Source organism: Lepidochelys kempii, chromosome 24 (genome assembly GCF_965140265.1).
Source record: "Lepidochelys kempii isolate rLepKem1 chromosome 24, rLepKem1.hap2, whole genome shotgun sequence".
Lineage (NCBI taxonomy): Eukaryota > Metazoa > Chordata > Testudines > Cheloniidae > Lepidochelys > Lepidochelys kempii.
This window is the reverse complement of record NC_133279.1, coordinates 5,075,510-5,100,172: the sequence shown is the minus strand read 5'-3', so window position 1 is coordinate 5,100,172 and position 24,663 is coordinate 5,075,510. Positions and strand designations below refer to the sequence as shown.

The 24,663-nt window shown below is 56.2% G+C and overlaps 2 protein-coding genes across 5 annotated transcripts; one reads left to right on the top strand and one right to left on the bottom strand.

The window, feature by feature from the left end:
- The first annotated feature begins 690 nt into the window (after positions 1-690).
- GLMP (glycosylated lysosomal membrane protein) lies at positions 691-9,581 on the top strand. The gene is made up of 6 exons (XM_073322966.1): positions 691-816; positions 3,771-4,028; positions 4,618-4,806; positions 6,083-6,301; positions 7,187-7,464; positions 7,969-9,581. The coding sequence occupies exons 1-6, from the start codon at positions 724-726 to the stop codon at positions 8,135-8,137; spliced, it is 1,206 nt and encodes a 401-aa protein (XP_073179067.1). The 5' UTR covers positions 691-723; the 3' UTR covers positions 8,138-9,581.
- An 839-nt stretch (positions 9,582-10,420) lies between these two features.
- Positions 10,421-20,922, bottom strand: LOC140902598 (uncharacterized). 4 transcript variants are annotated; one of them, XM_073322841.1, is made up of 3 exons: positions 20,694-20,922; positions 15,497-15,904; positions 10,421-11,764 (listed from the first exon to the last, which is right to left on the bottom strand). In XM_073322841.1, exons 1-3 carry the CDS (start codon positions 20,779-20,781, stop codon positions 11,577-11,579), a joined length of 684 nt encoding a protein of 227 aa, XP_073178942.1. In that variant the 5' UTR covers positions 20,782-20,922; the 3' UTR covers positions 10,421-11,576. The 4 variants fall into 4 exon arrangements, with proteins under 4 accessions (XP_073178942.1, XP_073178944.1, XP_073178943.1 ...); XM_073322843.1 differs by having other exon boundaries at positions 10,421-11,669; XM_073322842.1 differs by lacking the exon at positions 10,421-11,764 and adding an exon at positions 12,322-14,916.
- Positions 20,923-24,663: the final 3,741 nt, after the last annotated feature.

The window sequence follows — 24,663 nt, the reverse complement described above, 5'->3', positions numbered from 1 at the left end:
GGAAGGATCCTTGCAGATATACAGCGTCTGTCTACATTGCACATTGCGCCCGGGCTCTGCCTCAGGTTTGAGCCAAAGCCCCCCCCCCCCCCCCCGCCCTTCCTTCTGCAAACAAATCAGTCTGACTCCAATCAGCAAGGATTCATGGCCTGGGGCCTGGGACCCTGCTGGGTGGGGGGGTTAGAGCCCGAGTCCTGCTGCGGCTCGGATCCGAGCCCGGTCATTCTGCAGCGTGGATGCCGCTCAAGCGGCAGACCTGAGTCAGGAGCTCTGCGTCGTGCAGTGTGGATGCAGTAGCTCGGTCAGGAGAGCCAGGTCCAGCCCAGGCTTACAATGCAGTGCGGATGCTCAGGTGCGGTCTTGGAAACACCCAGTCCACGAGCGCGGGTCCCCAGACCCGGACTTACGATGCACGTAGGCCTAGATCTTGGGCCTTGTGGGAGGCAGGCTGGCTGTGGACCAAGCCCGGGCTCAGGGCCCTAGCGAGCTGGATCAACGCGCTTTGGGATGGCAGAGGTCGACTAAACACCGGACCGTTAACTTTATGCGAGTGAGCGCTGAGAACAGCCTCATTTGGGCTACCCCCCCCCCGCCTCCTCCTCTTCTCCCCCCTCCCCTCTTTTCAGGCGGCGGCTCCTTTAAGAGAAGGCAGCCCTGCCCCTTTAAGGGGGGGACGAGCCGGGCGGGCGCACGTGAGGCGAGAGTTGCAACACAGTAACCAGCATGCCGGCGGGAGGCCGCCTCCTGCTCCCCGGCCTGTGGCTGCTGGGGGGTCTCTCTCGCCTGCTGGCGGCCGCGGGGGGCGATCGGAGGCAGGTGAGCGGAGGGGACCCGGGGGCTGGGCTCGGCTCCTTGGCCGCGGAAGCGGATTTAGTGGCTGTGGCCGCGTCTGGTGTCGGGCCCCGGGGACATTCCGTGCAAAGAGGGGAGCGATCAGCCGGCGGCGGCGGGGGGGCTCTGCAGGCTGGGCTGGGCGGTGGTTTTGTTTTTGTGGGTGGCTGATTGGATTCATGCCATTAGCTCTACCTACGTCCCGTGTCCCGTCCCCCCCGCGCTCTTCCCCCGGTGTTTCTCTCTGTGCAAGTCTGCGACCGCCCTGCCTTCCCTCTGGCTGACTTTGGGGTTCGCTGTAGCCTCTGCCGAGTCCTAGAAAGGGAACGAGCTGCCCGGCCCTGGGGAGGAAGCCGGGGTGCAGGGCGAGCGCTGGCTCTCCAGGAAGCTGGCTTCTTACCCTGGCCCACCGGCTCCTACTGATCCTTCCCTATAGCTGGGCCAGAGACAAGCCCAGGAGTGAAATAAACCAGAGGCCTGTAGCTTGGAAGCCCCAAATAAGCACCTTGAAGAAATGGGGGGGTGTGTGTGGGGGGGGCAGAATCTCCCACATGCTGAAGTTTGGATCTGGGCTCAATACCCCTCTCTGGCTCCGAGGGGTCCTGTAGCCTTAGGGGGCCCTTTCTGTGAACTGGGGTCTGGCCCAGTGTGGGGGGCTGGGGGGCTCAGAACCCTGCTAATGGCACCGCATGGGGGCCTGCCCAGTAGTAACTGAGGGTGTGCCCTCAGTGGGGAGACTCTGCAGAGAGAGGGCAGGGAATGCCTGGCTCGGGCAGACCCCTGTCGGCCCTCTAGGGGGGTCCCAGCAGATCAGTATGGCAGTGAGTGCTGGGGGGACGTTGTCCTGCAAAAAGAAAAGGAGGACTTGTGGCACCTTAGAGACTAACCAATTTATTTGAGCATGAGCTTTCGTGAGCTACAGCTCACTTCATCGGATGCATGCCGTGGAAACTGCAGCAGGCTTTATTTATACACAGAGAATATGAAAAAATACCTCCTCCCACCCCACTGTCCTGCTGGTAATAGCTTATCTAAAGTGATCATCAAGTTGGGCCATTTCCAGCACAAATCCAGGTTTTCTCACCCTCTTTGCCCCCCCCCCCCACACAAACTCACTCTCCTGCTGTCTTCTGCAGTTTCCACAGTATGCATCCGATGAAGTGAGCTGTAGCTCACGAAAGCTCATGTTCAAATAAATTGGTTAATCTCTAAGGTGCCACAAGTCCTCCTTTTCTTTTTGCGAAGACCGACTAACACGGCTGTTACTCTGAAAGTTGTCCTGCAAGTATCTGGTCTGTGGCTGGAGTGGAGGTCGTCTGTTCTTGGGGCATATTCGTTCCTGTGTGTAGTTAATGAATAACACACACCCTGGTGATCACGGCCAGCTATCCGCCCTCTCTTCTCAGCACCCTCCTAGTTGTCAACAACCGTCTGCTCTCCCCAACAGGCCTCTTACTCCTGACTCATGGGGGCATGACACTTGCTTAGAGAGTTTCTGGCTTTCCCTGACATGCCCTTTCGAAGCAGGAAGTGGAACTGCTGAGCTGGTTCCTTTCTAAACCTGCAGGCTCCGGGCTTGCAACTGTGGGGCATCTGCTTCTGCAAAGCGCTCTGGCTCCTTGGGACTTTACTTTTTAGTTTGATCAAGCTTGGAAGAAGGGAAACCCCTTCAATCTGCTTTACTTAATCCTGCCTTGGGGGGTGGAGATGAACTAGATCACCCCTTGAGATCCCTTTCCGCCCTACATTTCCGTGGGTCTAGGAAACACTGGGTTTGTCCCAAAATAACTGTTCGTTAGGGGTGCGATTTATTTTAACTTCTTTGATTTTCTTTTTTTAAAGCAATATAGTTACACCAGTACAACCCTCCCAGTGTGGCTGCAGTTATGGTGTACAGTTGTGTACTGGTGTAAAGGTGCCTTGTACTGGTGTGACTTATTTTCCCTTCTCCTAGAGGAATAGCTATACGTAATCCCATTTATGCTGTTTCCACACTTGTATGGCTTCAGCTATCCTGGGATACAACTTCTTTGTGGGTTTTGACAAGGCTTCATGATATGCCTGGGGAGTGTGTGTTTGTCTGTCCCGTGTAATCCGAGCATTGAAGCGAGGCCAGCAGCAAACCTCTTGATTCTTCTCCTATTTCCCCTGCATCAGAAAGAAACTGAAAATGTATGTCCTTCCCTTCCCTTGGTGGTTGACGTTCTGCTCCTTTTGGTCAGACACTTTGGCCGAAGTGAAGCACACAACAAAACTAGAGGCTGCTCAATGATGGGAGCTCTGTGTAGATGGCTTGGGTGATTCGATGTGTCTCTTCCACCTCTTAACATCTGGAGCCTTGTGTGCCAGACTGACGATATCTGGGGCAAGCCTGATGGAATTAGGAGAAACCTTCTTGAACTGGGTTTAGTACCTGTGGGGTCCACTGTATTCAAAATGCAGCTGTGTGTGTTACAGTGGAATTGTACCTCACTCCTGTAGGAGGAGCAGGAGTGAAGCCCTCTCTGCCGGTGAAGGATGGCCTAGTGGTTAGGGAGCAAGCCTCAGGTCTCCCAAGCCTGGGTGCAATTCCCAACTCTGCCCCAGACTCCTTGTGTGAGATCAGGCAAGCCACTGAGACTTGCTGGGCCTCGGTTTCCCCCGTCTGAATACTTCGCTACCCCACAGGCGGTGTGTGAGACTGAAGACCGCAAAGGTTTTCTCATGCCTAGATGCTGTGGTAATGGGTCCCAGACAGGTCGCTAAGACGTTGTATGGCAGCTTAATGGGCCCATATAATGCAGCGCTCCAGATCCCCGGTGGCCCGAAGGAGTCCAAGACTGTCTAAACTTGTCCTGCTGCTGCCCAGCAGGGCACGTGCTGAGTGGAGTCTAATGAGCTCAGGAACGGTCTGTGTGAGTTAATAACGCCCTGCCCGCTCTCTGACTCCCACCGCCCAGGTGACCCTGCAGTACATCCCTGGCTCGAACAGCTCCTCCGCCAGCCTCCTGCACGTGCGGGCTGTGGGCCGGAACGACACCCTGCACTACGTGTGGAGTGGCATCGGGGCGCCCACCGTGCTGCTGGTCTACACCCGGAGCGAGAGCAGCGCCCTGCACGTCAACTGGACCAAGCTCCTCTCGGCCTCCCCTGCCGGGGCCATCTGGATCGAGCCGCCCGGCAGCGTCGTCTACTCCACCGCTATCGTCTTCACGAAGGTCAGGGTGGCGGTGGGGGTGGGGAGGCTGGGTCAGAATCGCAGGGGCTGCCCCAGGAAGGAGCCACCTACTTAGCTCCCGGCACAACTGGTCCTAGAAGGTGGCGTCCAACTCTGCCATGTAGGACATCCGGCTGCCCTCCGTTCATGCCCGTTTGCTGCCGGGTAGGGGGGGGAGAAGAGCTGTCCCTACACAGCCTTCTCCAGTGCGCTGTCCCCCATCCGTTTCCCGGGGTGGGGCGGGGGCACACCCACCACTTCCTTTGGGGTGGGAACCCTGCTGTGGTTGCAAATTGGGAAACTCTGCTGCCTCTTAGTCTGTGTGCTGTGCCTTGAAATGTATGGCAGGAGGCAGCTCCTTTCTGGGGAGTGGGGGGAACAAGCCCCAGTGAGCATGCAGGTGGGATGAAAGGAGCGGGAGGGATTTGCAATGGAGGGTGCCTCCCTCAGTAGTCAGGTGAAATAGGTGGAACGTGCCTGGTGCCCTGCGTTGCCGAGGGGCTGGGGTCAAGTACGCACGTGCATGGTGGTGGGGGGTGTTTAAAGTCTCTTCCCATGCAAATCAAGGCCCCTCTCCCTCCTGCTTCCAGGTGTTCGAATACAACGGGACCAATGTGTCGGGACTCTCCAAGGGGCAGGAGGAGCCCTTCTACCCCTCCTATGACCTGGCTGGCTTCTCCTGGCAGATCGTGAACCAGACGGCCTTCATGGCGAAGTTCCAGGGGATGAACACCGTGGACCCTGGGGGGACTTCCCACAATGGCACCATCTCCTTCCAGGTGAGGCAGCCCTCCCCCGCCTCGCGTCCTTCCCAGGGGAGGGGTCTGTTGCCGCTAGCCGACCAAGGATGTGACCCAATGTCCATTGAAAGTGAAGGGAGGCTTCCCAAGAGCTCTGGATAGGGCCCCTTGGGCCTTCTTGACTCTACCCCCTGTGCCATTGGATATATGCCACACGCTCTCCTGCTCTCTTACCCTCCAGGCACCCCTCTATGCACCTCTCCTGCCCCCCGCTGGGCTCTCCGCTGCCTCTCCTCTGTTGCTGTCCACCCACTCCCTGTCCTTTGCTGGTGCTCTGGTCCCCTTCCCAGCCCTGTTTGCATTCCCCAAACAGCATTCTTCCCCCTACACACCCAGACATATATACCCTTCCCCTCACCTCTTCCTGATCAAGTAGGGGAAAGGGCCTCCTCCCTGAGCTCACAGCAGGACCATGGTTAGGTGGGGCTATGTTGGGACCTGCTTCCTGACTACCAGAAGCCACACGCCGACTCCGCCTCCCCCCCCCCCCATTATATCCCTCTGGGAATAGAACCCCGGAGTCCTGGCTCCCAGACTCCTGCGCTGTAGTGTGAGAGCATTTCCCAGAGGATGGACCACTCCTCACTGGTTCCCCAGTGGCCCAGCAAGACCCAAGATTTCTCTGACCTTCTCCCAGCCCCCAGGACTATTTGGAGGAGGTTCGCAGGGCTCATAGATTAAGGAGACGTGGGGTCATTCTGATCCTCTGGTCGAACCTCCTGTATAACACAGGCCAGAGAACCTTGCCCACCAATTGCTGCATCCAGCCCATAACTTCTGGGGGAGCTAGCATGTCTCCCTAAGAAAGACATCCAGGCTTGACTTAAAGGCTGGAAGAGATGGGGAATCCTCCAGGGCCTTAGGTGCATTGTTATTCCAGTGGTAACGCCACTGGGCTGGGTAATCTGGCACAGTTTCATCACTGGAGGCTCCTGGTTGCTGTCGGGCATATGGAGCTACAAGGGGTGTCGTGACGAGTCCCCCATATCCTTGCTGTAACACTTGTGTTATGGTAGCACTGAAATTGGCCCCCCTAGTGCTGCGTGCTGAACAGACACGATGCAGCCCCTGTCTGAAAGAGCTGACAACCTGAATGGACAAAGGAGGGTGTGAGGGGAAACTGAGGCGTGAAAAGGGGACGTGACTTGCCCAAGCTCACCCAGCAGGTCAGTGACAGCGCTGGGAGCAGACCCCATGAGTTCTGAGTCTTGGCCCGCTAGACTGTGCTATTCCTCTCGTATGCCTCTGCCTCCAGGTGACTGCCTACGAGGAGGGTGGCCGGGATGGCCCCCTCCCTCGCCTCCTGCACACCGCCAACAGCTCCAAGGTGGAGTTCATCATGGACAGCGTGGCTCCGCGCGGCAACAAGTCTCGCTTCCTGCTGGAAGTGGTCACGGTGGAGGAGAAAGGGGGGCACAAGAGGCTGCAGTCGGTGCGGTCCATTGATGATGAGTACACGCCCACCATCTTTGAGGTGAGGGCTAGGGGGTGCTATGGTGCTGAAAGCCATCTAGCTGCCTAGACAGAGGCTGATTAGGAGCTCAGATACCATGGTAATGGGCACCATGTAGCAGCTGATATAGAATAGAATGGGGAGGGAAGAGGCTGGAGTAGGCGTGAATGTGACCCATGCTGGAGGTGTCCCATTCTAATAGCTGACGCATATATTGAGGATAAGAGTCTACTACCAGTGACAGCGAGTGGAGTTCCTCCTTTAGCTCAAGTGGCAGAGGTGCAGGCCCTTGGTGCTACATGTTGCTAGTGACCTGAAGAGGTTGTGATGTTGGCAGGGGAGGACATGCAGGTTTAAGTCCAGCTTGGCTGGAAAACAAAACTTCCTGAGAAACGTTGCTTGTTTGGTTTGGAATTTTGTCTTTGGAGACTTTCCCGGCTGCTATAATTCTTAAGCTTCAAAGGTAAAGGTTAAGGTTAGCAAAGGGCCCTTCGCCTAATATTTGTTCCCACGGTGTTTTGTTTATGGCTTCTACAACCTGTCTGTGCTATTCAGGCTCTTAAGGGAAGTTTCAGCTTGTGGGGGGAAATCCAGGCACGAGAAAGTGAAGTCACTTGCCTGAGTCAATGCCAGAGCTGGGAAAGGAACCCAGGAGTCCTGGCCCTCCGCTTTGACCAGCAGAATGTGCTCTCCTGGGTTCTGTCCTTGGCATTGGAAGGAATCCTGGCTCTCAGCCCCCCCTTGCTCTAATCACTAGATCATGCTCCCTCCCAGTGCTGGGGACAGACCCCAGGAGTCCTTGATCCCAGCTCCCCTGCTCCAGCATGAGAACAGTTGGTCATTATGCCCTTGCTTCGTCTGCCTTCTTAACGTGTTGCTCTCTCTCCTCTGTCTGGGTGGGGGCAGATGGCCCAGCTGGTGTCCGAGCCCCGCAATGACAGCGTCGGCCCGAGCTTCTTCCAGTGGAAGACGACTGCGTACGGCTCCAGGGATGCCAGCCGGGAGAACGCCATCCGCTGTCGCTACTACCCCCTGCAGACGGCCAACCGGACGCTGCCGGGGCCCAGCATTGCGCACGCCTACTTCGGGGAGGGTCTGGGCCGCAGCCACAGCATCGCCGCCATCAATATCTCCTTCAGCGGCGAGGACGGGGAGGTCTACGCCGAGAAGGGCTACCTGAGCTGGTGAGTGGTACCTTCCTTCTGCTCCCCCTGCCTGTCTGAGTGGTGTCTCCCCGCCCCCCCCCAGCAGTGCTGTCTTCTACCCACTACCCTGCAGAGTGCTAGGTACTGCCCATGTGCATGGATGGGTGCAGCCCCTGCCCTGGAGAGCTCCTGGCTGAAGGCCTCTGTTTGACTCTCGTTGCTCCCTGTGATTGGCTGCTGCTGCCCCACTCCCCCTCCCGACAGGCCTGTGGCTTGGAAAGGTCAGTCACTGAGCCCCATCTCTGCCTGCCCTCCAAGTAGCTTCCTGTGTCCTCCGCCACGGGCTACTTCAAACTCCACCCCACTATCTCTGCACAGAGGGGAAGTGACTGGCCTGCAGTCTCCCAAGTCCAGTGCCTTAGCCCCAAGGCCATCCTCTGTCCCCGCTCCCGGGAGGAAGGAGGCTATGAGATTCGGCTGATTGGCCCAAACAGGCCTCTTCATCGCTGGCTAGCCTCTTCCTTTGCTCCCTGCTTCCACCAGGTCTGCCTTGCTCGGCTTCGGCACGCCCCCGAAAGACGCCTTCTCTCCCCTCGTGATGGCCATCGTGGCTGTGGCCCTGGGCACCCCCGTGGTGCTGCTGCTGGCGGGGGCCCTCGTGGTGCTGTTCGCACGGAGGAAGCGCCGTTCCCAGTACGAGCCCATCAACTGACCGACGTGGGCAGGACTTGGAAACAGCTAGTGCCGGCCCCGGTTCTCTTGCCGGACCCTTGGGCTCTCCCAAGGCTCCTGAAGTGGCTGCTCCTGGGAACTTATTTATTAACTGCCATGGTTATGCATCCTCTTCTCTCTCGCTCTCTCCGTGGTCCTGACCCCTCGCCAATCCAGGCTCAGAGGGGAATAGTGCAATGATCTGCAGTGCGACCTCTGCACCCTGGATCCTGGCTCTTCGGAGCTTGGCATGGTGGGGTGGGAAGGAGACCTGGCCTGTATTCATAACTGTTCGGCTGTCTGATGCCTTGAGGATGGACTGATCCATTTCTCCCTTACTGCTTCTTAAAGTCTTTTAGAAGCAGTATCTGGCACTGAGGTTCTCCAGAGGGGCTCTAGAATACATTCCAGGGCAGGGCTGGGATCCAGCAGGGCCTGCCAGAGAAATGTGTCTCGTGGGGGGTGGGGGCGGTCAGAAGCATTAGCAGTTTCTAGTCCAGTGTCTAGCTTCTCCCTTCACTCCACCCATCAGCGCACCTGACCCGGCATTCACAAATGCAGAACCTTCCCATAGGGCGCTTTGCAAGGTGCTACCCAGCTTCTGGTTTCTAATCACTGCTCTTGTTTTAAACCAGCCAGTGAGGGATTGTGGCTCGGGGGGCGGGGCCGGTTGTGTTCACCACTGGGAGAAATGATCTTCTGTCTCCTTAAAAAGGAGAAACCACTAGTCGCCTTCTCCCACAAGGAGACATCAGGGGCTGGGTCACAGAAGGCAACACGCCTTTGCTGTATAAATCACCAGCTTGTGAGCTGATCAGCAACCTACCTACACCCCCCATGCCACCCACTTGAGTGTTCGTAAAGTCCCCGATTCCCTGGAGGGAGAAGCTGGTGTCTCACAGCTCTAACACTCGGCCGTATGCTCACCAGTGAGGCAATCTGCTGCCCGTGAATTCGAACCGTATCTGGGACGGCGAAAAGGTTGCCTTTCGCCAATAGGGTGGAGGCTTTTCAGAACGAGCTAATGACTTTGGGGTGCGTCAGTGTTAGGTGTCCAACGTGAGCCCCCTCAAAAGGGGCCAGATCTTTTGTCAGTGGGTTGGTGCTTGGCCCTGCCTGCAAAACGGGGCCTCTTCAAGTTGTGACTGGTGATTTTTTTTTTTTTTGGTCACCCTTTTGAAAATCTTGGCCTGAAAGGTCTAATTCTGAGTGTCCAGCACTCCCCCAGCTTGCAAGTTCCAGATCCCACTGTTGTTACACCCTTACTCTCACTCTGCTGAGTTTGCTCAGAGGAGCCAGCTCTGAATGTTACTTGAAATCTCACCCAGCGCCTCACTGTGCTCTATTTAATTCACTCTGTGTTTTGTGAGTTGGTGGCAGGTTTTCTTCAGATGTTTCTATCTTTGATCTGCCTTTTGGACCAATTAAAGAATATTTTTAAGACCTCTGTGCCTTTCGGTGGCTTTGTACATCTGTAGGGCCAGGCTGTTGGTACACGTATATTCGAGTGGTGCCTGGGACCCTGGGCTAGCTGCTGTGTGAACACCGAAGTAGACAAATCCCTGCCCCATGGATTGAAATAAATTGTCATGTGTCCTGCTCGACCAGGACAAACCATTGGGGGCAGCAAGACCCAGTGGTCAAAGGTCATTCCAGCTTCATTGCAGGAACGTCCACCTGGGATAATGGTGAAGATAGTAAAAATTATTAAAAGGGAGTAAGTCTTCACTGATTTCCCTATTGAAAGGGAAATGAAATCCTGGTTTCTTTTCTCTAGTGCTGAACGGGGCCTCAGCTCTCTGGTGGCCTATTTTAATTCAACTAGTTTTACAGTTGAGGGCTTCTGGCTCTTGTGTGGGTCACAGTGAAAAGCCAATCCCGTAAGATCTCCCAGGTGAACCCGGCTTGGCTGGTGCCTACATGGCAGACCAATAGAGGAACTGGTCGTGGCTGATTTGGTGTGGTGGTCTGATGCAGTGCCCCCGCTGGGGGTTAGGTGGGATTGTGTTGCTAGAGGGATATCTGCTCAGTGAAATGAATTGCCCCAGGTCATTTTAAAGATCAAAGATGGCTTTTGGGTACGAGGGCAGCCATTTAAAGTTAGTGTCCCAGCCAAATTCCAGAGATTTGGAATTTACCTTTCTCCCGCAGTCTCAGTTGGCACCAGATGTTGCTCCCCTTTCTGGCTTACTCTTTACTGTTTCTGTGCTACAGTGTTCCGCCCCAGAACCGGCTGCATTTCCCCAGTGGAAGAAATAATTCCTCGGTCACGCCAATCTGTTTGTGATCAATTTTTAATGGTTGCCAAATAGCTTAAGGTGCCAGGTAGCAGAGTAGCAGCATTTCTCTCTGCCTGGGTTTGATCTACGTTCATCCTGTTGCTAACAGAGCAATGTCTGAGTCCGCTCCCCCCTAGCAAGTGACAGCAAGATGCTGGAGAGTAGAGAATCCAACTGAGCCTGGCCTAGCTGCTGGCTCTGGGCCTGAGAGAACTGGTGTCTTAGCTGGTACAGGTTATGTCCAGATCTCAAACGAGGCATGGGTTTGCCAACTGCTCTATTAAGTGTTATTTAGTGCTATCCTGCCTGCCGTGTCACGCGAGATGACCCAACCTCAGAGAAACAGGTGAGTTAGCAGTCACGTTGGCTTGGGTAAGGTCCTAGAGGGTGGGCCCAGTGTTTGAATCCAAACTCTATGGCTGCAGGGTGGTTGGTTGAGAGTTTCTGGTCCAATCCATTTCTAATATAAACAGTTCTTGCCTTTATGACAAGGGATTAGTTCTGGCTCTATGCCTCCAGCTGTCTTTGGGGGGGGGTTGGGGACTGTCTGTGATGTATTGCACACAGGCCTAGAAGTGTAAAGGGGAGCAGAGAGAGCTTTAGCATGGACGGCACTGTCCCTGTCTGGGATGAACTTGTCCCGTCCTCTCCAAGCTAATTATTTAATGGGACAACGGTCTGCTGTGTATATAAATAACAGTAATAACCTCTAATGCTATCTCGCTGTTTTCACCAAAGGAGTTCAGTGTCACTATCTCCACTTTACTGATTGGGGGGGTGGGGGAACTGAGGCCCAGAGAGGGGAAGTGACTTGCTCATGGTCACCCAGTAGGCCTCAAGCATTGCTGTGACAGCATGGTGCAGATATGCTCTAGTGATGAAATCCTGTCTTCTGGTACCACTCACGCTGAGTTCCCAGCAGCCAGGGTTTCACTGCAGGAGCCTGGGTGCGGTTGCACGGCACTGTAGACATGGAGTGTGTAACCTGTGGGACTTTCTGCTTCAGGACTCCAGCTGGATGATTCTTAAAAAGACAGGATTGTGTGGTGCTCGGCTCCAGTGTTGGTTGCAGATCAAATCCCCCACACTTGTGCTGAGCGTTCATGGGCTTTGGAGCTGAACCTGCCACCTTTGTGATGTTTCTGTATCTACGATTCTGGGCTAAAGCAACCCCAACCTCTTGCTGCAGGGTTGCAAGCCTGAAGGAGTCAGGAATTCCACACTGCTGGTGGTTTCATCTTCCTCTGGCTGTTCCTGCAGATGAGACCAGACCAGGAGCCTGTTGCAGTTTGGATGATTTTTTTTTTTTTTCCAGGCTGCTTGGAAGAACGGTGGGAAGAAACCTTTTCCTGTTGGGAAATGGGGTTTCACCAACACAACTTTCAGCAGGAAAATTTAAGCACTATCTGTGTCTGCCTAAGCTACCGTGGTGCTTCCTGCCCTTGTTCTCCCTAAGGAGTCCCTGACTGGACTATGTCTCCCATGATACACTGAGCAGCATGAGACTGCAGTGGTTCATGGGAAATGTAATCTAACCAGTGAACTGAGCCCACAGGCAAGCATGAGTCCCAGAACTATAACTCCCATCAATCATTGCAGCCTCTCAGGAAGGCAGAGAGCTTAATATCAACCCGCAACAATTAGACACTTGCAAATGGGAATTTTTTTAGAACTCTTTAGACTGGATACTGAGATAGAAGGACCATTGGTCTGACCCACTATCCCCATTCTTATGTTCATGAAAAGTTTTGAGACTGTTTTTCACCCAGTGCAGCCTGGAAACAGATACAGACATACTGGAATTTCCTGCAGGATAGAAAGCCTGATTATTTTTTTTAAATCTGCTCCGCTCCTTTTATACAAGAACTTCCAGGTAGTTCAAAGTGACTGAACCAAGTTACACAACTTACGAAAGTAAAAGATCCTTTATTTATTTATTTTCCCCACTGACATAATGCAAAAGCAATCCCTCCCCTACTTGCTTTCTCTTAGGCCCCCATCCAAAGCCCTCTGCAGTCAAGGGGAACTCATCTGTTACTGACACGCGGCGTTGGATTGACCCACGTCCATCATTACCCCCTCCTTTGGGAGAACCATTCACCCTTGACAAGAATGTGGCAGCTGGTGTATCGCAAGTGACGGGTGAACAAGAAAAATACATTTGAGGCAGGGCCTAGTAGCCCAAAAAAAAAAAATCCTTTGAGGCTGGGGTAGGTGCCAATTCTTTCCTGCATATGAAATGCCTCTCTAAGAGGGAGGGACAGCTCTTCGTACACAACACTGGCTTGCCTGCCTGCAGTTTGCGTAACACGCTTGCACAGGAATGCATGGAAGCCTAGGCTAGGTTTTAGCCCCTAACTTTTACCAGGCAGGCTGTGAGATCAGTGTTTATAGGACAAATATTGATGTCTCTTTAAAGTGTGGTGATAGACCCAGGCCAGTTGGGTACAGCAGAGTCGTAGAAGGCAGATATACTGGCCACTGGATTAGCAGTTTTCTGTTCCCTAACTGACCAGAGCAGGGGCTATTCCAGGCTCAGGAGAACACCTGACTCCAATTAACCTGCAAAGAGTCAGGTGAGGTCATTAAGGTAATATGAACACCTGACTCTAATTATGGCCCTTCTGATACTATAAAAGGGCTCACTCAGTCAGGCTGAGGAGAGCCAAGGGAGAGGAAGTGCAGCCGAAAGGCTGGTTAATGAAGACACCCTCAAGCCCTCAATAAGGGTGAAGAAGCAGGAGAGCTGTGGGGAAGTGGCCCAGGGAAATGTAGCAACTCTGGCAGTGAAAGGTCGGCTGCCAACAGCTGCTACCATTAGGGCCCCTGGGCTGGAACCTGGAGTAGAAGGCAGGCCCAGATGCCCCCCAACCCGCCGCTACAGAAACATCTTGTGGGAGGGGAAGACAGGCCCCTGCCAGGACAGGAGGCAAAACTGTTCTGGAATAAGCCCTTAGGGACAACAGAGACTGTGGGAGTTCTCTCACCAACCTCCTTGCTGGCTTATGATGAAAAGGGCTCAGTAGACTGTAACCCTGGCCCTAGAGAGAGAGAGGGGCTACGTGGAGGGTCACAGTGAGCCACTGAGGCTAGCATAACTCGCCTGGAAGCATGGGACCCACAGGGCCAAGGTCGGAGCTCTGCCAGAGTGTTTATATAAAAAAGTGGAGAGCTCTTTTTAAAAGAACAGAGTTGGCTAAAACCAGCCTTTGGAAAAACAAATGTTGGCATGATTGTAAGCAGTAGAATTTTGTTTCAATGCTTTAAGGCTGCAGCTGGTGCCTTCTGTACCCTGCAGGTTTTTCTCTAGCGCCTCTCAACCATAGGGTGGAAGCCCAGAGACACCTACCCCCAGGTAGATGGCAAAGACCAAGATTTGCAAAAGCGATAAGGGACTTCGGGGTGGGGGGAGGTGCTCATTTGAGCAGGTGCGATGGGGAACAGGGCAGCTGCGCGGTTTTCCCATTCCCACAGGACCTGCAGCCTGGCACTAGTGTTCGTTCACTAACAGCGCTGACGGAAACGCTTGGACGAGGCTGCTGCTGGGTGGCAATCGCGTGGGTGCCCAAAGCTTCGGGGGTACGAGAAGATCACCATTGATGGATGTAGACTGAACAGCCAGGCAGTCTTAAGGACCTAGCTAGAGATTGCATGGTACTTGATCTGCAGGGAGGCTACAGAATTTGCCCTGAGGAAGGGGAACACAGGAGAGGGAAGACCATGACCAGCAGGAGCTGCTGCAGGGACGGAATGACAGAGGGGAAGACGGGCAGGGTGGAGAGAGAGAAGCAGAGATCGTAAAGGGGATCCTGCTTTCCCATTGAACACCCAGTCTGAGACCTCTTTAAAGGGGCCTGATTTTCAGAGGGTGCCTGCTTGATCTTTTCTGATAGTGGGGGGCCTCTAAGGGGACTCAGACAACCTAAAACGCAATTAAAAAAAAAAATCTTAACCTGAATCCCCCCCTGCTTCTGGCCAAATCAACCTCCTTCCCTAAATTGTCCCTGTGAAATGCACACAGACCATAACAGGCTCTGCGGTGCTGCTGTGTTCCAGCCCAGAGGTGGCTGCATTTCACTGGTGCCCTGCACCTGTCTAGAAGAGGTTGCAAAGCTGCCATTGATTTTGCTAGAATGGAGGATGGGCGGGAAGTCGAGCACTTGGAAGACACAAAGGGCTTAGGTGTGAATCTGGAAGGTTTCAGGGGTTCTGCTGTGGGACCCTCTAGCTTGGGTTTATTCTCCACCATTCTAAATGCTGCGCCCTGGAGCATGTTAAGGGGAAAGTGGTTAATGTCCCCCATCGCGTAGGGAGTATCGCTGGGACGCTGAACGGCGGGTCGCTACTCCAGCTCGGAAGGACGTGGCGGCAGGGAGGAGAGAAGCAGGTCTGAGGCATGGCTGGCCCCGGGGAAGAGATCAGCTCTCTGAAAAGGGGTGAGATGGACAGGGTTAGGCCAGTGCCCACTCTCCAGTCTCAGGATCCACTGCTGCATTGGTTTCTGAAAGAATGGCAACCAGGTCTGTTTAGTAACCGCCCCTCACTTTTATCTAGTGCTTTCCATCCCGAGAGCTCAAAGCCTCTTACAAAAGAGAGTAAGGATCATTAGCCCCATCTGTGTAATGAGGAAACCAGCACAAAGAGGGCCCTAAAGGTCACCTAACCTACCAGTGGAAAAACAGGGAACAGAACCCACATCTCTCAAGTTCCAGCCACATTACTTTCCTCTAAACATCTCTAACGTCGTCAAGAGGAGTGGGGGGGAGAGGGAGAGGGAGTGGCTGTGCTGTAATTAGACTCCTCCCACTATGCCAGACTAGCTAGTTCTTACTGCTGAAACGATCAGCAGTGAAACAGCTAACAAGGACAATGTATGGGTTTTGGTCAGTAGGTTTCAGAGTTAACGACCAATTATGGGAGCAGTTCTCACCTCTCCTACAGCTAGCATTTCAGGCAACCTGCAGCCTCACACAGTAGCCTTAAGGGCTAACCCGGGGACTAGGCTACTTGAACTGCAAGGTGGGGCTGATTGTATGGGGAAGCGGAGCCTAGGGTATCCAAACTGGCGTGATATGACTTACCCATGCAGGAGGCCCTAGGAGATGGGGGCGCGCTGGCTGGTAGCAAAGGAACATCTGAGGAAGGTACTACAGGTAGCAAGGCAGACGCCAAGTTGCTGTGCAAAGGCGACTCTCCCATGCTGCTTAAACACATCTGCAGATACTCCCCGGACAGCATCCCCAGCTGGCCTGCCTGGTGCTCCAGGGATGGGTGAGGGCAGGGCGCTGGGTTGCAGCTAAAGGTCTCGGCTGAAGGAACCTCCGGGGGTAGGATCTGCTCCAGCTTGGCAGCTGTCGGCCTGGCTTCTGCAATGTCCTCCTGGGAGGACTCCATGCTTTCTTGCGGGGGCAGCTGGGAGGGGACACCGGAGACCAAGTTAATGGAGGCCCAGTGCCCCACCAGCTTCTGGGATGGGTCCAGCCTGCTATCTAAGGAGAGGGAGAGCGAGAGACCAGCATTGGAAAATGAGGGCGACAGCCGCATTATCTTTTCGATAAGCATCATGTGTACCTCAGTTTACCTGCTTACTATTATTCTGTGTGATTGTGTGGCATGAAATCAAAGGCGGCTGCTAGCGGGGAAGCAAGCAGGAAACGGAACAAGGAGGGAGACAGAGAATACCAAGGGTCCTTAAGAAATCAATGGGGGAGCTACTAATTGGGAAATACCGACCTGGCCAGTTTCAGCCAGGCTAACAGGTTTATTTTTCTCAGGCCCAAGCCTAGGGTCAAACCCAAACCTAGGGTCAAAGGGACACTAACCTATTAAAGACCCCCAACTAGAGAGGAACGGGAGGGGTTAGCAGCTTCTCCGGAGAGAAGGAAGGAGGTTCAAGTCAGGACTCCTGGGTTCCATGCCTGGCAGGGGGGCAAAGGGAGACAGGACCTGTGGGTATCCCTACCTCTGAGAAGCAGGGTGGACGAGTGGTTAGAGAAAGGGGGGCGCTAGAAGTTAGGATGCCTGTGTGGTTATTTGCATTGCAGTAATATCTAAAGGCCCCTGCCCCACGGTGCTAGGTGCTGCACAGACTCATAACAAAAAGACCGTTCCTGCCTCAAAAAGCTTGTGAGCCGAGTTCTGTTCCTGTCCTTAGAGAGAGTGGGGTCTAGGGGTTAGAGCATGGGACTGGGAGGCGGGACTCTTGGATTCTATTCCTGCCCCTGGGAGGGAGTGGGATATACTAATCAGAGCAGTGGGGCCTGGGGGTCAGGACTCCTGGGCTCTATTCTTCTCTCTGTAAAGGGATTTAGGGTTTAGTTAATTCAGATTCAGGCAGGGCTGGGGTCAGCACCCTTTCAGAAGTGGTGTGCCGAGTCTTCATCTAGTCACTCGAATTTAAGCTTTCGCGTGCCAGTAACACATTTTAACATTTTTAGAAGGTCTCTTTCTATAGGTCTATAATATATAACTAAACTATTGTCCTATGTAAAGTAAATGAGGTTTTTAAAATGTTTAAGCAGCTTCATTTAAAATGAAATTTCAGTGCAGAGCCCCCCCCTCCCCGGACCGGTGGCCAGGACCTGGGCAGTGCGAGTGCCGCTGACATTCAGCTCATGTGCCACCTTTGGCATGCGGGCCGGAGGTTGCCTACCCCTGAGGCAGGGTGTGAATTTAAAGTGTAAACAGCTATTCCTGAGTAACTCCACGTGTGGGCAAGTCCCTCCTCAGCAGAGCAGTGGGGACCGAGAGGTAGGACGCCTGGGTTCTGCTCGCAGCTCTGCCACTGACTTGCTGTATGGCCTTGGGTAAGCTGCTTCCCCCGTGCCTTGGTTTCCCCCTCTGTACAATGGGGAGAATGATACTGACCTAGCCCTGGGAGGTGAGGCCTTGTTCACTAACGTTTGAGATCTCTGCATGAAGGGCAAGAATAGGAGCTGGTTTGTGTTTGTGACCTAGGCCCTGATTCCCGGGGATCCTGGGCGCTCCCAGCTCATGTGGGGGAGGTGCTGAGCGCCTTCTGAAAATCATGCCCATAGGGCATATACCAGATCTATTTTATTACGGGCCCAATCCTGTCAGGGGCTGGGCCTCTTCGACTCCCCCCTGGAGCACAAGGATCTTCTTCAGTGCCACACTCAGGGCTGGATCCAAAGCCCACCTGGGTCCCAGGGGGAGCCTTTCCAGTGATTTTCATGGGCATTGGATTGGATCCTTGGTGCCATGGGAATAATAGCAGGCAAAGAGACAGAGGTGTAGGTCAATATTGACCCAAGCTCCAGCCAGACCAATGCAGTGGGAGTTGCAGCTGAATACAGTTTCCCCATTATCCGTGAAACAATTAGTGCTGTTAGTCACTCACTACTCCAGTTGTGAGAGAAGGCCTTCCACACACAGACACACCCCACCCCACATCTCCTCCCTCCACCCACAGAGACCTCCCTCTCTCCTGCTCCACCTCAACACAGAGGCTGAAACACAGCCAGTTAAGCGGGTGCTCACCTCCCCTGTACACCTCTCGGCCAAATTCAGGGGGTGCAAGGTGGTCCCAGAAGGGATGTGACTGGGGGGCATTTGGGATGTGTAATTTACAAGCGGAACTGACCGAACAGGCAAAACAATTAACACAAATGGGGACAAATGAAATAGCCTCCCCAACACCTTTCAATTTGGGTCACAGGCACCATAGCCCACAAATCCATCCCCTCTCCCACGACACACACAACCAGGCCCCAACCTGGGAACCTCCTTCCCCACAGGACAGGATATGTCCGTTTCATCATAGGGAAGAACCTTCTACTGCGAAGCCAGAGGTCTGACTCTTTTGAGTGTATTTGGTATGGATGGGAGAAGTCTTAGGAAAAGGGTCCCCTGGGGCTGGCAGGGATGGGATGAGGCCATGAGGGTCCCCTGGAGGAGGGTTCCTGGGGCTGGCAGGCAGGGGAGGAAGGTTCTCTGGGGCTAGCAGGGTGGATCTCCTATAGATGGCACGCACGGGACAAAGGTCCCCTCTTGGGCTAGTTGGGGGGCTGTCCCTGGGGCTGGCAGGGGTGGGACCAAGGTTGCTTGGCCTGTGGGGGTCACTAGGACGTGTGGGGGGAGGACTAGGGCCCCTGGGGCTGGCAGGGGGTCCAGGGTCGCTGGAGCAGGGTCCTCTGGGGCTGGCAGGAGAGTCACTGGGGCTTGCAGGGGGAGGGGGCGGGTCCTGGGTCATTGGGGCTGACAAGAGAGCCCTCAGTGCTGGTGTGGGTGGGACCAGTGTCACTGGGGCTGGCAGAGGTGGGAGCAGGGTTGCTGGGTCCTTGGGGGCTAGCAGGGGGGTCCCCTGGGACAGGCAGGGGTGGGGGCAGGGTGCCTTGGGTGGGAGGTAGGAGATGGGAGCAGGGTCTTCTGGGGCAGGCAGGGGGGGTCCCTTGGGCTGGCAGGGGTGGGACCGGGGTCGGTAGGGCAGGCAGGAGACAGGAGCAGGGTCCCCTGGGGCTGGCGTAGGTGGGAGTGGGGTCGCTGGGGCTGGCGGGGGAGAGACCAGGGGCTGTGGGGCAGCAAGGAGACGGGAGCAGGGTCCCTGGGGCTGGCAGGGTGCGTCCCCTTGGGCTGGCAGGCAGGGGAGGAAGGTTCCCTGAGGCTAGCAGGGTGGATCTCTGGGGCTGGCGGGGGTGGGACTGGCGTCCCTTCGGCGGGCTGGCAGTGGTGGGATCGGGGTCACTGGTGCTGGAGGGGGAGGGACCGGGGTCGCTGGGGCTGGCATGGGAGAGTCCCTGGCACTGGTGGGGGTGGGACCAGGGTCCCCTTGGGCTGGGAAAGGTGGGATCGGGGTCCCTGTGGCAGGCAGGAGACAGGAGCGGGGTCCACTGGGGCTGGCAGGGCTGGGAGCAGGGTGCCCTGGGGGTGGGAGCAGGGTCGGTGGGGCAGGCAGGAGTCGGGAGCAGGGTGCCCTGGGGGTGGGAGCAGGGTCGGTGGGGCAGGCAGGAGACGGGAGCAGAGTCCCCTGGGGGTGGAAGCAGGGTTGGTGGGGCGGGCAGGAGACGGGAGCAGGGTGCCCTGGGGGTGGGAGCAGGGTCGGTGGGGCAGGCAGGAGACGGGAGCAGAGTCCCCTGGGGGTGGAAGCAGGGTTGGTGGGGCAGGCAGGAGACGGGAGCAGGGTGCCCTGGGGGTGGGAGCAGGGTCGGTGGGGCAGGCAGGAGTCGGGAGCAGGGTCCCCTGGGGGTGGGAGCAGGGTCGGTGGGGCAGGCAGGAGACGGGAGCAGAGTCCCCTGGGGGTGGAAGCAGGGTTGGTGGGGCGGGCAGGAGACGGGAGCAGGGTCCCCTGGGGGTGGGAGCAGGGTCGGTGGGGCAGGCAGGAGACGGGAGCAGAGTCCCCTGGGGGTGGGAGGAGGGTCGGTGGGGCAGGCAGGAGACGGGAGCAGGGTCCCCTGGGGGTGGGAGCAGGGTCGGTGGGGCAGGCAGGAGTCGGGAGCAGGGTGCCCTGGGGGTGGGAGCAGGGTTGGTGGGGCGGGCAGGCAGGAGACGGGAGCAGGGTCCCCTGGGGGTGGGAGCAGGGTCGGTGGGGCAGGCAGGAGTCGGGAGCAGGGTGCCCTGGGGGTGGGAGCAGGGTCGGTGGGGCAGGCAGGAGTCGGGAGCAGGGTCCCCTGGGGGTGGGAGCAGGGTCGGTGGGGCAGGCAGGAGACGGGAGCAGGGTCCCCTGGGGGTGGGAGGAGGGTCGGTGGGGCAGGCAGGAGTCGGGAGCAGGGTGCCCTGGGGGTGGGAGCAGGGTCGGTGGGGCAGGCAGGAGTCGGGAGCAGGGTCCCCTGGGGGTGGGAGGAGGGTCGGTGGGGCAGGCAGGAGACGGGAGCAGGGTCCCCTGGGGGTGGGAGCAGGGTCGGTGGGGCAGGCAGGAGACGGGAGCAGGGTCCCCTGGGGGTGGGAGGAGGGTCGGTGGGGCAGGCAGGAGACGGGAGCAGGGTCCCCTGGGGGTGGGAGCAGGGTCGGTGGGGCAGGCAGGAGACGGGAGCAGGGTCCCCTGGGGGTGGGAGCAGGGTCGGTGGGGCAGGCAGGAGACGGCAGCAGGGTCCCCTGGGGGTGGGAGCAGGGTCGGTGGGGCAGGCAGGAGACGGCAGCAGGGTCCCCTGGGGGTGGCAGGGCTGGGATCGGGGCCCCCTGGGGCTGGCGGGGGCGGGACCGGGACCCCTGGGAGGAGACGAGCCCCCGCAGGCGGCCCCTGGCTCAGCACCCGGCCTCCGGGAGCCGTCCCGGGGGCGCCGCCCGCCGGAGCCCGCCCCTCTCCCCGCTGCGGCTCCTTACCGCGGGGGCCGGGGCTCCGGGCCGCCTTCCGGAGGGCGCTGCGGAGCGGACACGGCTTCCTGCGGCCGGGCCCTCGCTCGGCGGCCATGGCCCGCCCGCGGCTCCGGCGGCGGCAGCTCCCGGGGACGCCGGGGAGGGGATTGTGAACGGCCGGGCCGCTCCCCGCCGGCGGGCCACAGCCCCGGGCGCGGGTGGAGCCGGGCTAGGGTTGAGGTGCGGATCGGTTTGGAAAGGGGGCGGCGGCGGGGGGCAAAGGTGCGTTCACACCCACACGCCAGACTCTGATCTCAGGCGGGGGTCATTCTGGAGTCCCTCGTCCCAGTGACCCCCACAGGCCAAGCAACCTTGGTCCCACCCCTGCCAGCCCCAGGGACAGCCCCCCAACCAGCCCAAGAGGGGACCTTTGTCCTGTGCGGTCCACCCTGCTAGCCCCAGGGAACCTTCCTCCCCTGCCTGCCAGCCCCAGGGACCCTCCTCCAGGGGACCCTCATGGCCTGGTCCCATCCCTGCCAGCCCCAGGGGACCCTCTTAATCAATAAAGTCAGGGCCAAGTTGATCTCAGCTAGGCTGAAAGAAAAGGAGTACTTGTGGCACCTTAGAGACTAACCAATTTATTTGAGCATGAGCTTTCGTGAGCTACAGCTCACTTCATCGGATGCAACAGCTAGGCTGGTGTCAATCTGGATTTACTCCACTTAATCAGTGGATCTGTGATGCTGGTGTAAATCTGAAGGCACGCCACTTAATAGTCAGGGCCAGACTCTGATCTCTGTTACACTGAGGGTAAATCTAGAGTCATTCCACTTAATCAGTGAAGCCGGGGCCACACTGATCTCAGTTATGATGATGTAAAACTGGAGTCGCTCCACTTTAATCCATGACCGTAGGACCAGAATTGGATCTGTTACACTGGTGAGTTACTCCGTTGAAGTCAGTGCAGTGACTGGCTTTACAATGGATTATACTAGAAAATTAGGTCAGTTTAACAGAGGGCATGGCTACACTTGCAGCTGTAGAGCGCTTTGAGTTAAACCCGCCTTCGAAGAGCGCAGTCGGGAAAGCGCTGCAGACTGTCCACACTGACAGGAACAAGCTCACTGGCGTGGCCACTTTTGCAGCACTTGCAGCAGCATTGGGAGCAGTGCATTATGGGCAGCTATCCCACAGAGCACCTCTTCCCATTCTGGCGCTGTGGCTTGTGGGAAGGGGGCAGGGGGCATTCTAGGTCCTATCCCAACGCCCCATGATGCATCAGTTCGCATCCCAGCAATCCCTGTGCTTCAGTCCACATTTGGTGCCATCTTTCAACGGTTTTTGCACTGCGCGCTCTGTCTTCCCTTTCAGTCTGCGGGAATGGAGCCCGAACTGCTGGGGAGTATGCTGACGAGTCTCGCCGGCACGTCACGTTTGGCCGTCGAGTTATCCCTTATGATCCAAAGTGACAGTGAGGGCTCCGACGATGATATCGACTCGAGTAACGCATGCGACACGAGTTTGCTTGGGGCATTCACGGACATGCTCACCACCGTGGAACGCTGCTTTTGGGCTCGGAAACAAGCACTGAGCGGTGGGATCACATCGTCAGGCAAGTCTGGGATGACGAGCAGTGGCTGCAGAACTTTCAGATGAGAAAAGCCACTTTCGTGGGACTGTGAGGAGCTAGCCCCCACCCTGCGGCGCAAGGACACGAGATTGAGAGCTGCCCTGACGGTGGAGAAGCGGGTGGCTATTGCAATCTAGAAGCTGGCAACTCCATACAGCTACCGATTGGTCGCTAACCAGTTTGGAGTGGGAAAGTCGACTGTTGGAATCGTGTTGATGCAAGTTTGCAGGGCCATTAATTGCATTCTGCTCAGAAGAACCATGATTCTGGGTAACGTGCATGACATCGTGGATGGCTTTGCACAAATGGTTTCCCTAACTGCAGAGGGGCGATAGATAGCACGCATATTCCAATTCTGGCAGCAGCCCACCTAGCCTCTGAGTATGTTAATCGGAAGGGGTATTTCTCTATGGTTCTCCAGGTGCCTGTGGATCACTGCAGGCATTTCATTGACATTAACGCAGGCTGGCCCGGAAAGGTGCATGACGCACGCATCTTTCGGAACACTGACCTGTTCAGGAAGCTGCAAGCCGGGACTTTTTTCCCGGGCCAGAAGATCACTGTAGGGGAAGTTGAAATGCCCATTGTGATCCTTGGAGACCCCGCTTCCCCTTTAATGCCGTGGCGCATGAAACCCTACACAGAGAGCCTTGATAGCAGCAAGGAGGGGTTCAACAACAGGCTGAGGCTGTGCAGAATGACTGCGGAGTGTGCTTTTGGCCGTTTAAAGGGCCGCTGGTGCTCTCTCTATGGGAAGCTGGACCTGGCCGATGACAGCATCCTCGCGGTTATATCTGCATGCTGTACCCTCCATAACATTTGTGAAGGGAAGGGTGAATGATTCACTCAGGCATGGAACTCAGAGGTTCAACACCTGGAGGCTGAATTTGAACAGCCAGAGAGCAGGGCTATGAGAGGGGCCCAGGGCGGGGCTGCAAGGATTAGGGATGCAAGGATTAGGGATGCCTTGAGGGAGCAATTTGCAGCTGAAAGCCACCAGTAATATCTGGTGCCCTGCATGGGAGTGAAGTGCAGTGGTTCCAATGTTAGTAGGAATCTGTGTTTGCTGTGCTGACTTGCAGTGCCTGTTTCTTTCCTGGGCTAAGGTATCTTTTACTTTATGCAATAAAGAATGTTTTCAAAGCCAAAAAATCCATTTGTTGAAAAGAAAATCCATTTATTGAAAAGAAACACAACTGCTTGGGAAACACAAAGGGCAAGGGCGTGGGGTGGGGTGGGGAACGGTACAATCACAGGTTATGCGTATGTTATCATACTCAGCCTTCCTGTCTGGAGTGGTGTGCAAGGAGTGCTGCACTTCAGGATGGCTCTACTGCATGGTGGTGGGGGTTGAGTGCAGTGGGTAAGGGTCGTAGTTTTCAGGGCTGGATGGTGAAGCTCCAGGTGTTGGAGGCAGCTGGTGGTGGTAAGAACCCGGAAGTTGGACGTTGGAGGTGACATGGGGGCACAAGGGAAAGAGTTTTGGGACAAGGGCTGCGGGGGCGGGGGAGGTTGGGCACGGTAGTGCTCTGCCTGCATGGCTACGAGCGCCTGGATCGAGTCCGCTTGGCGCGCCATGATGCTTGTCAGCCGCTCCGGGCTTTGCTGCCGGAGCTCCGCGCTTTTGCGCCGGCGCTCCTCCTTCTGCTGGCGGATCCTCCTTTCCCGGTCCCGCCACTCCTGCGCTTTTCGATTTTCATTACTGGCATGCTGCATTACTTCATGCAACATGTCTTCCTTGCTTCTACGTGGCCTCTTTCTGGTTCTTTGGAGTCTTTCGGCTGGTGATAACACGGGCGGCTGAGAGCTCAAGGTTGCATCTGTAAAGGCAAAATGCAACACTTCACAGAGGCAGCATTGTTCACACCAGACAGAGCAATGATTCCCCCGTACTTAAGAGCAAGCACAGTCTACACAATAGCATAATTTGCCCGTCCCAAGGTGAGCGCAGATAAACCCACGGGAGCCCCAAAATGGTGAATAAGCAAAGGGTCAAGGAGGACTGAATCTTTCATGGCTGTACTGTCCTCTGCACCTTGGGGAGAGCCAACAGCAGCAGGGGGCCCCTACACTGAACACTGTCCCCCCATTTTCCACAGGAGTTCGTCCTGGAAGAGATCTCGCTGCTGAGGGTGACCAGGGAAGCAAGGGAGGATCTTCTACTGCAATGTGGCTTCTGCCCTGGCCCACATGCAGCTTGCCTGTGTGCAGCAATGGTCCCCCCCGCCCCTCCTGGCACAGTGGCGCGGACATGTTAGCCTGACTGGGACAAGGAACACAGCGGTTCTCCCGAGAAACCTGCGCAAGTGTATTGCCCAAGTTCTCGATGAGACCTTTGAGGAGACCACAGGCCGATTGCCGCGATGT

Coding starts and splice junctions, on each gene's coding strand:
- GLMP (XM_073322966.1), top strand. CDS start 724: ATGCCGGCGGGAGGCCGCCTCCTGCTCCCCGGCCTGTGGCTGCTGGGG. Junction 4,029..4,617: donor CCGCTATCGTCTTCACGAAG/GTCAGGGTGGCG, acceptor TCCTGCTTCCAG/GTGTTCGAATACAACGGGAC. Junction 7,465..7,968: donor GAGAAGGGCTACCTGAGCTG/GTGAGTGGTACC, acceptor TGCTTCCACCAG/GTCTGCCTTGCTCGGCTTCG.
- LOC140902598 (XM_073322841.1), bottom strand. CDS start 20,781: ATGGCCGCCGAGCGAGGGCCCGGCCGCAGGAAGCCGTGTCCGCTCCGC. Junction 15,905..20,693: donor CCGGAGCCCCGGCCCCCGCG/GTAAGGAGCCGC, acceptor CCCTCTCCTTAG/ATAGCAGGCTGGACCCATCC. Junction 11,765..15,496: donor TCCTAGGGCCTCCTGCATGG/GTAAGTCATATC, acceptor ATTTCCCAACAG/GAAAAGGTTTCTTCCCACCG.